General features: G+C 26.0%; 3 protein-coding genes across 3 annotated transcripts; 1 reads left to right on the top strand and 2 right to left on the bottom strand.

The window, feature by feature from the left end:
• Window positions 1–4,326: 4,326 nt before the first annotated feature.
• LOC106788731 (protein maelstrom-like) lies at window positions 4,327–7,329 on the bottom strand. The gene is made up of 9 exons (XM_014752245.1): window positions 6,917–7,329; window positions 6,555–6,744; window positions 6,068–6,439; window positions 5,831–5,991; window positions 5,461–5,688; window positions 5,260–5,359; window positions 4,938–5,024; window positions 4,742–4,798; window positions 4,327–4,349 (listed from the first exon to the last, which is right to left on the bottom strand). Exons 1-9 carry the CDS (start codon window positions 7,121–7,123, stop codon window positions 4,327–4,329), a joined length of 1,425 nt encoding a protein of 474 aa, XP_014607731.1. The 5' UTR covers window positions 7,124–7,329.
• Window positions 7,330–7,432: 103 nt separating this feature from the next.
• Window positions 7,433–8,556, bottom strand: LOC106789597 (39S ribosomal protein L12, mitochondrial). Its single transcript, XM_014753962.1, has 4 exons — window positions 8,368–8,556; window positions 7,994–8,237; window positions 7,779–7,907; window positions 7,433–7,701 (listed from the first exon to the last, which is right to left on the bottom strand). Exons 1-4 carry the CDS (start codon window positions 8,430–8,432, stop codon window positions 7,585–7,587), a joined length of 555 nt encoding a protein of 184 aa, XP_014609448.1. The 5' UTR covers window positions 8,433–8,556; the 3' UTR covers window positions 7,433–7,584.
• Window positions 8,557–10,660: 2,104 nt separating this feature from the next.
• LOC106789606 (ejaculatory bulb-specific protein 3-like) lies at window positions 10,661–12,067 on the top strand. Its single transcript, XM_014753975.1, has 3 exons — window positions 10,661–10,866; window positions 10,990–11,195; window positions 11,801–12,067. The coding sequence occupies exons 2-3, from the start codon at window positions 11,012–11,014 to the stop codon at window positions 11,989–11,991; spliced, it is 375 nt and encodes a 124-aa protein (XP_014609461.1). The 5' UTR covers window positions 10,661–10,866; window positions 10,990–11,011; the 3' UTR covers window positions 11,992–12,067.
• Window positions 12,068–12,071: the final 4 nt, after the last annotated feature.

Below are 12,071 nucleotides of genomic sequence, written 5' to 3'. Positions count from 1 at the left end.
ATTAATATTTTTTACACAAGTACATAATCAATTCGAATATATTATATATTTCTTGATATATAATAAAAGAAATTTATTCGAATATAATTCAAGAGAAATGTGGATAGCAAAGTGTTTATCGGCTAAACGAAACTGATTAAAAATTACAAACACACAATACAGACATACACGTATCACATTATGATATGAGCGTATATATACAACGATCATTTTTATTAAATAAAAAGCAAAACAACAAAAAAAAAGAAATTAAATATTACAAAATAATAATAATAATAATAACGATAGAAACAAATGATGGCCGCTTACTGTTACAATACGAATAAAACGACAATAATTTCTATTGTTTATTATGTATATAAATTAAATATTTAATTATTATTATTATTGTTATATTGTTTTTCTCACGAACGTAAGGAAAAAAAAGAACAGTAAGTGAGCTAAATTTAATGATATTTGTCCTTAAATATCTTATCTAAAAAAACACATTTTACTAATATAAATAATAATTTTATTTTATAATTAATAATATACACACACGTATACACGCACAAATACACAGCTACATTTAGGCGTACATACGTGTTATGTGGCTCTTCGTAAAATAACACGAATAATTTTACGTAATGAGATTGTTATTATTGTATTATAATGTACAAAATACAGCCTTCTTCTATGAAAGAAATTAAAAAAAAATGTATAGGGTGTTCCGTAATTTCAGATGATATATCACAAACAAGACACGTGTAACACAAACGTACCCAAAATACGACATTTTTTGTATTAATTATTTTCATTGTTTTTGAATTCCTTGTTCACACTTGAAATGGATCACACATATTACTAAACACCCTGTATAGAAATATACATAAACACGCGCATATGTATATGGTGCATGATCTATGTAAGTATTTATGGTTTTTTCTTCTTTTTTCTTTTTTTTTAAATACTTTAATTCGTACAACGAACGTTAATCACGGATTATCACTGATAAATGCTAAAAGACCGTTTGAAAAATTTCTGACTTTTTAGTTTGTTCTCTTTGTTCTCTATTATTCTTTTTCTTTTTTTGAAACATTAATTTCATTCTTCCAAAACTAGAAGACACGCACAGAGATTTGCAAAGAAATGATACGAATATTTTTCGAACGGTCTTCCCGTTTTGTAATCGCAAAAAGAAAATAAATAGTAATCGGTAAGTGTTAAATTTGTTTTCGAGAATAATTACGAATACAAAAATACGTAAAAATTTGAAATATATTTGCATAAGTATATGATAAAAAAAATAAATGAATTATTTAATACGCTGTGAAAGAGAAGAAAATAATTCACACACGTACACACACCCACACACACACACAAACGCAAATAGATGATATGTAATTGAAATGAAATAATATAATAATAATAATAAAGAAAGATAAAATATTATCAACGTTCAAGGTCAATTGTCTCCTTTTTTTTTCTTATCGTTTGTTTTATAATGTAAATAAATTTATATTTTCAGTAACTTGATTCGATATTATTTTATTAACATATAAGAAAAATAACATGTGTATAACAATAATCGAAATAGTTCAACAATTATCTTATGGAAAATTCGATTATATTATTTAATATAAATCGATTTCTTTTTACTTTTTTTATTTATTCATTTCCGTTGCATACATTCGCACAAACTCACACACACACACACACACACATACATACATATTTTAAATTGAATAAATATTGAAATCAAACTATCGATTCATATTGTATGTAGTTCAATTAACGTGATAGAATAAAGTCGATCGTTAAAATCTCAACGAATTGTTAACGACACAACAAGAGACGATGAAAATAATCGAAAATATTTATTCGTTTAAATTGTATCACGATTTTTGTTACCAATTATTTAACTTTTTGTTTGAAATATTGGTTTCGAGTAACATCGTTGACCCCTATACCCCTCTCTCCCCCCCCCCACCCCACGTCCCTGACATATTTCCATAAATATTGTAAAATGAAATAATAGATCTGAAATTTGGTTGTTTATTAATTGTACGCGTGTATCTAAATTGAAAATTGATATTTTTGTACGGTAAGATACGTGAATATATTTTGTTGTTTGCTTTTGCGTAGGATTATTACAACGATAGTTAATATCAATGTAATATATATATATATATAAATATCTTATATGAAAATGTGTATAATTAATGCTTATATATTTTATAATTAATTGGCTGGAACCATTGTTTGCTATAAATACATTTATTTGAACTGATGTTTATTTGTAAATATCAATAATTAATATTAAAGTGGCAAATTAAAAAATGAACGTAACTCGTAATTAAACATTTGCAGTATTATTATTAAGTACTCCGTTAAGGGTATCATTTGTGACGAAATTATTCATCCCTAAGCTTAATCCAACCTAAAGCTTATTTACCTCTCTTTTTCTTTTCTGAAAATGAGTAATAACAATAGTCTTAACATACGATCTCACGATTGAACTATTCAGGACAATGTTTCCACTCGGATTCTTCCATTCGTAGAATAGTAAAAAGCAATCCAAACAAAACCCCAATACACCTATTCCTCTTTATTGAACTTAATATTTATGTGTACAAATATACGAGGATGGATTGAAAAGTTGTGTAAATTTATTCTTTTCTAAGTTTTCAAGCAACCTATACTATACGTCGAAATATCGAAGTTTTAGTTTAAACGAAAAGAAAATCATAATTTATGCGATCCCGTGATTTGAAAGTTCAATTTTGAATGCATTGGATGGGATGGCCTGCAAAATAACCAAGTTCCGATCCTTAAACTAATATTGTGATATTATTTTACTGATAACACTATAATGAATGAAATATTATTTGACGACGTGTATTTTCGTCTCCGTGTTTATTTTAGTTTATGTATTTAATAATATAGAAACTCTCTTGTGTGCTTTATTTATTTTCATGTTTTTGAGTATAATAGTATCGATTTTTAAAAACATTTTCTAATCCCTTAAATCAATAGAAAACAAGCTATCTCGAGAACGGATAAATCACCATTTGGAAAACCATAAAACGAAGGGATGCATGCTTTTGTCTCGGGGTTTTACGATTGTTCAGGTGTTGGCAGAAATAAATCGAACTGGCAACCACCGGAGATAACTTTATCAAATAAAAATGTTCATCTTATTGTTAGTATTAATAATTATTGTTCTAATGTGTCTTTTTATTTTTATGAAAATGAAATCATTTCTATTAATTTAGAAAAAAAAAAAAACAAAGAAAAAAAGAAGAATTGATATTCCTCAATCTTATATACTTTGTTCGAACTCACATGTTATATTAATTACATAATAACAATTATTATAGTAATTACTGTACATTAATTACGTGCAACAGTGCATCCAATAGCAGTGAAAATTTATTATATAAACAAAGTTTCGGAACTTACGAGGTATATTAAATTTTTAATGAGTTGCAAAATTATAACTTTTATCCTTAAACTCAAATGAGGAAAGTATAATAATTCATTCTGAAGAAGTATTCTGAAATTGATCGTAAAATGTTTTCGTAAGTTTACGGAAATACCGAAAAAAAACAAAATAAAATATTTTTAAGATAATATACAAAGGGAATTTAGAGAGATTAACGACTTGTGTAAAATTTTAAACAAATATATTTAGTCGGATAAGAAAAAGATTGAACAATGCTGACGTAGAGGGTACACTTGTTATCGTAATAAAACCGAGAAGGGTGAATTTTATATGGTAAAATCTCAGTCGAAAAGAAAGAATAATATTTGCTCGCTTATAATAATTCTTTTTTATTAAAGATATATAATATTTTAATACTTATATATATATATATATTTATTTCACTCATATTTAATCTTTGACGAAAAAACTCACAAGAAACGTAATTAGGGTGAAAACAAATATAACAAAATTAAACTTACGTATAAAATAAACTTTTTTCAATGTAATAATAAAAATATTAATACTGAAGTTTAGAAATGAATAATAAAATAAAGAAATTTCAGACTTTTCCAATAACATACGTATTAATAAGTACCAATCAACCTTGCAATAATATAATTGAAGAAAACAAAATAATTCTACTTTATATTTTTAGATCAAATTTTTTGAATCAATTATCATCAAGATTAATTCATAAACATTTTGTTTTCTGCCAATTTTTTTCTTAGTCTTTCACCATTATATAAAAAAATATTTATATATTATTCTCTTATTACAATATCCTTTGTAATAGAAAACAACTCTAAACAACATAAAAAAAATATATGTTCCAATCTCTTTAAATAAAAATATACTTTGGCTTATTCTGAAAATCCGTTACGTCCTGTTACAATAAAAAATAAAATTATATTTTTAATATATTTTTGCATACATACACACGCATATACAAGGTGGTACAAACGAGCAGAGAGTGATTCTACGTGAAAAACTAAGTCAAAATTGAAAAATACAATTTATTCATATTGGGCTTTGCTATTAAGAAAAATAAATTTAAAGATTTATCGAGTATACGACTCAGTTTCAGTTTAAAGTCGAGTGCACAAGGTTAAGTGTACAAGTACTCGACAAATTTTCAAACTTATTTTTCTCAAAAACAAAACTTTATATGAACAAATTTTATTTTACATTTTTGCTTGTACCATCAGTTACCACCCTGTATATAATATAAAAATTATAATATACTATTTAGAATGATAAATATATATATGCACAAACCTCTTCCAATTCCAACTTTAGGAGAAACAGAATTAGAAAGCATCTTTGCTCTCCCTCCTAAAATGTAATTTTTTACACACAATTACTAGTAAATTCTAAGATGAATAAAAATTAGAATTTCGTTTGGAAAACTTTGTTCAAAATTTACATTTGAATCTACGAAAACAAGCAATATCTGAAATCGTAAAGGACTTACTGCCTATTCTGATTTTCAGGTCAGCAAAATCTGCAAATGGATTTTCGTTAGAAATATTTTTAGTATAAGCTGCAGCAACAGGAAGGCCTACAAAATTAATAAAGTTGATAATATGATGAACAAAATATCTACAAATTAAGAAATAAATTAACAAATCTTACTCGGTGTATTCGGAAGTCTCAATGGTCTTTCAAATTTCTGTAAAGACAATAACATGTAAATAATAAATATATTAAACAACAACCAAAAATGTGTATGTATTTTGTAATTATAATATTTACAATAGGAGAAGAAATAGGAAATTGCGATTCCTTATTTTTATAGTTGTTTATTCTTTGTATTTTGTTTTTATCTTCACGACATTTTGATGATTCTTCTTCTTCTACTTCTTTTATCTTCCCAAAAGATTCTTGCCTATAAATCTTTGTTACCAATATTATTCAAGCATATTGTTAACAAAGATGATAAATATATATATATATTATAATAATAAAAAACTTAATCATTTAATTTATGCTCTTACTTTTGAAAATTCTATCGGATTATCAAATCGTATAGATTTCAATGCATTATCTGTTTTATTCTGTAATTTGTTATATATATAGTCTTTCGACAGACTAGCAGCACAATTAAATCCAGGTCTATATTCAATTCCAAGCCCGTCGCAAGAATAATCACAAATGATATAGGACCATTGTCTTATTAATGACAAACTACAAAACTGACTTCCTCCATCTATAATCTCATGATACTAAAAATGTCACAATAAAAAAAAAAGGATATCAAAGTATAAATTCATTCGATGTAAAACTTTAGTTGCAGTACTATTAAAATAATCCTTCTACGTATGAAATTCTATTTCATACATATTTCAAATACGCATGCATACTCACACTGCATTCTATATTTTTTTCATACATATATTTCTCCATCCCAAATTCTTGTTCTCCAACAGATTCTGAAATAGCATCTATGCCTTTCCTAATCAATGCAGCATTACGCAATGCAGTGAATAATACTTCAATCGAATATATAATAAATGTATTTTCACAATCTACAATAATAAACAATTTGTTGAAAATGAGAGATATGTGATCATTAAAAGCCTGTATATATTGGAATCAAATTACCTGCTGCATCAGCTAACTGATCGAGAAATGATGGTACTCCATCATATATTTTTTTCGTAACAAACAATGGTGGATATTCGTTATTTATTTTACCAGGCTTTAAAAATTCTATGAATTCAAAGTATAAACGACGAAAATCTTTTTCACCTCCAGAAAATTCAGGAAGAATTTTATGACTATTTCTACTAATTTCAGTAGATTGCCAAGCGTAACCAATCTTAGGTTTTATATTAAGAATCTTATGATGAAATCTGGTGATACCGTCTTGCAAGGTAAATTCTCCAATAGCATATTCAACGGGAATATAAATACCATCGTTGGTAATATAAAGCCAATTAAAATGTAAAAAGTAAAATTTAACTTGGTTTAGTTCTGCAAAAAGATATATAGTTACAAGACATCCCGTACAAATAGTATTTTATATATATATATATATATATATGTATTGTTGTTTTATATCTTATAATTAAAATATTAAATAACATACTTTCGTTACTTAAGTTATCATTAATGGTATTAGATATATGATTGCGCATCACCCTATTAAACTCTGCTAACTCATATTCTTTTTGTTTAACCAATTCTATCGGTTCACCACGACAATTTAATTTAACGTTATCAGATAGTGTTTTCTTCGCTAAATCATTATAATGTTGTTTCTCATGAGAAGATAAATTCTATAATTAAAAAATATATTTTTCAATGTATTAATTCATAATACAAAATCACAATTATAAAGTTTAATTAAATTTATCCTTCTCAATATAAAACATGGTATACAGAAGGACCTCAAGAAAAAAATATATATATAAAGAAAGAAGTACTTTGAAATAATTTTCTTTGTTTTACCTGCCATGCCTCACTGCACTCAGGAGAATTTTGGACTTCCTTTAAACTTGCAAAAAACATTCCGCATTTTTCTACTTTTTTTCTCCAGTCAAGCATAAAATAAAAAAACGCATTACGCTTTTTCCGTTTGTTCGGCATTTTGACTTTCAAATTTCTGAGCAAAGAAATAAAACCACTTACCACGAAGCTGCCGCTTACCTTAGACATTCATCTATCATATAATATTTGATTATTGAAATAGTATTAATTATGTACACCAGATTGGCGCTTTTGCTGATTTTTAATTCGCTAATCATTAACAAAGCTTTTTAAACCTCCAATGAAAATCTTTTGACATAGAACAAAAAATTTACCAATTATAAAAATAATAAATAATTCTAAATATTAATTATATATATATACTACATGTGTTACACACACATCACTATTTTTAAAGTTAAATTTATCTAACCGAATTTATCGATTTGAAATTAACGAGTCACGGTAATTTTCCGCATATTATACTCTTGGTTCTAATTAAGATTTATAATAGCTAAAAATTTAATTTTCAAATCACCGTACAACCATAAAAGTATCTTATTTTCTAAACTATATATGAATTTTCGATAATTTATACAATTTATTAATACAAAATACATGAAGATTAATTATAATGTTAAATTACCAAATTACGTAATTTCAACTTCTCCACCTACTTTACTAATAGTTTCTTTAAGTTTATCTGCTTCTTCTTTGGAAATGTCTGCCATCACAACCACCGGTATGCTTTCAATAAATTTCTTAGCCTAAATAATAAAGATCGGTTAATATAATGTCTACAAAAATTAAAAATATTAAAAATCTAAATAGAAATATACGATACCTGTACGAGATTTGTGTTGGGTAACAAATTTTTAATTTCTTTAATGAGAGGAACTTTCTGTTTCTCGTCGAATTTCAACAATTTAACGGTAAAAGAAGTTTTTACTATTTTCGGGGCATCTTCTTCCTCCTGTAAACAAAAGTTTATTATAATTAATATAATAAAAGAGATTTGTACTTTATTAAACAATAATATTTAACAATCAATATATTTACTTGTTTCGGTGCAGATACAAAACCTCCAACAGGCATCACCGGAGCATCAGGTAAATTTAGTCGCTTTTTTAATAAATTGCTTAACTCCATCACTTCAATAAGATTAAGACTTATTATATCTTTAGCTATTTGGTCCAATTTAGCACTAACCGGTTTATCCATACCTTCTGGTACCGGTATAGTCAAATTTTCTGTCGGTCTTGTTGATGCAACTGGTGCTGCATCTGACTGACAAACGACGACACTGCAAAATAATTTTATAATTATTATTAATAATAATATTTAACAGAACAAAGAGATAAATGTAAAAAGTGAGCTACCATAAAGATTAAATTAAAATACAATGAATGAAAGTTAATAGAAAATAATTTTACCATTTGTGAAACTGACGAAATTGATAAATGCTATTCCTAGCAATCATACGTAATGAGAATATCATTTTGAATATTATTGATATTTCTTAATTTCGTATTCTTTAAATTCTTCTGATTGCTTCCCCAACCTCATAAAATGGAGGTTAGTTGCAACCCATGGCAGTGATACCAATATACGATCTACATAAAATACTAACAAAAATCTCTAGAAGAGATTACCTAATGCACTTTTAAAAAATAGTCCAGTCATTTTATTGTGTTAGATAATTATAAACATTAAAAAAAAAAATACAATATATAGAGCAAATATATGTTAATTAAAAATTATAAAAATAAACTCTAATCTTTTATACAATTTTGTTACTATAATTATATTTTTAAATATATTTGTATATCAAAGAATAATGTAATGTAAGACAAAACTATGAAAAATTACGAAATTTTATGCAACACTATTATACAGTCGAATGTAATACTATAATTAAATGTTATTCAAAACGTTTACATGCTTCTGATTGAAATTAAAATAATTCGATCATCGTAACTACGAGATTGTCTTTTTTTTTTTACTATTTTATATACAACAGATAAGCAAACAATTATGATTTGTACGATTGCTAATTAGACGAATAAAAAATAATTTTACTTCTGATAAGCCCCTTAAGACGTTTATTGTTTTATTACGTCAGAGAAAAGGAAATTAAAGTGCCGGTTAATCCGGAAGTTACTCGTTGAAAAAAATCATTTTAAACTGCTTATACGCGTGGTACGTCATGCAACTTTTCTAACATCGATTCTACTCGTGTAGAAATAACTTTCTCTTTTCACGTCTTGCATTTCATCGAATCATCTTAAGTATTTATATATGAGATTTTAATGAACACATCTCAGATCAATATTAAATATCGATATTCAACAGTCTGATTGCAAGTTTCTTTAAAAAAAAAAAAAGAAAAACAAACAGATTTAAATGAGAAATGAATTTTACGAAATGTATTATTGTAAAAATAATTATCTTTCGTTAAACATTATTTTCATATTTTAAATCGATTAGCTCTTTCAGATATTTATTGACGAAACGTTTTAGAATTTCTTTCAATATTATTTTATTACTTATTCAAATCTTTGAACAAGTTATTATTTATTTTAAATTAATTTCGTTTCTCAATATTTTGTAACATTAAATTAATTTTAGTTTTGAAATAGTATTCTTTTTTAATTAACAACATTAATTGATTAGATTTACGAATGTTTTTTTCATTAGTTTTTTAAAAATTTACAAACATTGTTTGAATGAAGAAGCCATTAGAGGGAAGGAATTAATATTTATGAATATAATATCATTACTGCATTAAAAACCAAAAGATTATTTTTAAAATATATATATATATATATATAGCAACAAAATTTTGAAATAAATTAAATTGGCTCAATACGTCAATTTAATGTTAAATAATAAAATAAAAAGAGACAAGTACAATATGGCGTCTGTAGTTTCGAAAAATTATAAATCTTACGTTTACTGCATTCTTTTATATATAAATAAATGAAAAAAAAAATATATATTGTATATATTAAACTTGTTTATCTAATTTAAATACGTATAAGAGATCGATGTTTTTATTGATCGATTTGTTTAAAAATTATAAGAAGTGATTTCTCTTGACGTAATCCGAGTGCAATAAAGTATGTCAATGTCCTAATACGTTCTGCATATAAATAACTTCATCGAAGTTGTTAAACGTCGTTGTAAGGTTAACATACAATTAATGTATATACTTACATGTATCAAATCAATAAATTATTTTTCTTATTTTGTATAAACTTCGAATATATCAATGCGATTAAAAACATTCGTGTCTACCTCTTTCTCTTTCTCTTACGCAAAAGTTCAGACTTTTTTATTTACAGATCTTACTTGTAAACAAAATTACATTTTTTCCTAAACAATTTCGAATTAAGAATTTGAAAAAATCCACACACACGCGTACATCGGTAATAATTACGATAGCGAACTAAGACGAACAATTAGGAAAAAAAAAAACTTAATTAAACAATTGTAATACGAAATAAATCTTAATACAAATTTTGTGCAATTTCGTTAATTTACTGTTAGTACATCCGTTTTAATTTATCAGCACGGGATGTGCAACAATAGTAAATATTTTTACGATCAATGTAATAAAAAAAAAAAGAACAAATTAGCGTTTTTACGTTAAAAAATTGTAACAATTATAGGCATTGTACCTAAAGGATGGATGAGATATGTTGTTAAATTTTTGTAAACGAATCTGTTATGATTTTAATCTTTTTCTGCTTGCCTTTTTTTAATCTGGCCCGTTACCTCATACTTGCATTGCATTGCACGCCTACGAGAGAAAGACATAAACGTCGTATATCCTCGATCGTCAACACGAATACCCCTCCAATGGTTGGTCAGCTATATAAAAGGTGACTTAACGTGGATACCATTTGATTATTCAACTTTTACTGACGCAGGTAGGTATAAACGAAGTATTCTATTAAAAACTTTCCCTTAGAGTGGTATAGAAAAAAAAAAAAATTTTCGTTATTCTCCTATTAGATTGATTTGTTGTCTTTCAATATTTTTTCTCATTCAAGAAGAAAATACGCGGTGAAGAAAATGGCAAGATATTTGATCCTTTTGGCATTGTTGGTGACAGTGGTTTATGCTGCTGATAAATATCCTAGCAAGTATGACGACTTTGACGTTGATAAAATTCTTCGAAACGATCGTGTCCTTACCAGTTACATTCGATGTATACTCGGCGAGGGTTCCTGCACTTCGGAAGGTCGCGAAATGAAAAGTAAGTATTAATTAGAAATATATTATACGTGAATAATTATTTAATATGTTTTTTTTTATTCAGTGAAAAATATAAAAATAAATAAATATTATATATGTGTAATAATATTATATTTAATATATATTATTTAGTATATATCCTTATTAAATATAATATAATTAATAAGACATATAATATTATTATTACATATATAATATATATTTATATCAAATAATTGAAAGATTATTTAAAATGGTTTTGGATTACATTATTTCTCTAACAGAGTTCAATATACTTCTAACGATTGCATAAGATGCGTTTTGAACTTTCTCAAGTTTCACGCGGGTTTCTAACAAGCCGGTCATGGATTTTTAATTGAAAGTATCGTAAGATAATCTTACAAGAATTGATCGACGACATATTTTTTAATACAAATTCGTACGAAGAAGTTTGCGCAAATATTAATGCTAATAGGAAATACAAAATAAAAAATGAAGAACAGGCAATTGTGAAAATTGTTATAAAAATACGAATTGCATAGAACTAAGTTCACTATCGTTATTGATATTATCGTCAAAAATGTAACAAATGTTATTTAATTATTATCATTCTTTTCTCTTACACAGAAATTCTACCTGACGCTCTTAGTACGAATTGCATTAAATGCACTCAGAAGCAAAAAGATATTATTGAAAAGGTCAGGAATCATCTTAAAGCAAGAAGACCGAAAGATTGGGATCGGCTAATCGCTAAATTCGATCCACAAGGTGAATACGAGAAACAGTTTGATAGATTGCAAAGCGGCAAGAAGGTTTAGTAAGAAACCATGATGTTACTCATAAGAAATAATAGTAATCATCTAGAGATAATATAGTATATAATATTAATCATAACAAA

This window comes from Polistes canadensis, unplaced genomic scaffold, assembly GCF_001313835.1.
Source record: "Polistes canadensis isolate GaletaPanama2010 unplaced genomic scaffold, ASM131383v1 scaffold_6, whole genome shotgun sequence".
In the NCBI taxonomy this organism is placed as follows: Eukaryota; Metazoa; Arthropoda; class Insecta; order Hymenoptera; family Vespidae; genus Polistes; species Polistes canadensis.
Note: the sequence above shows the minus strand (reverse complement) of the source record. Positions and strands in the feature narration are given on the sequence as shown.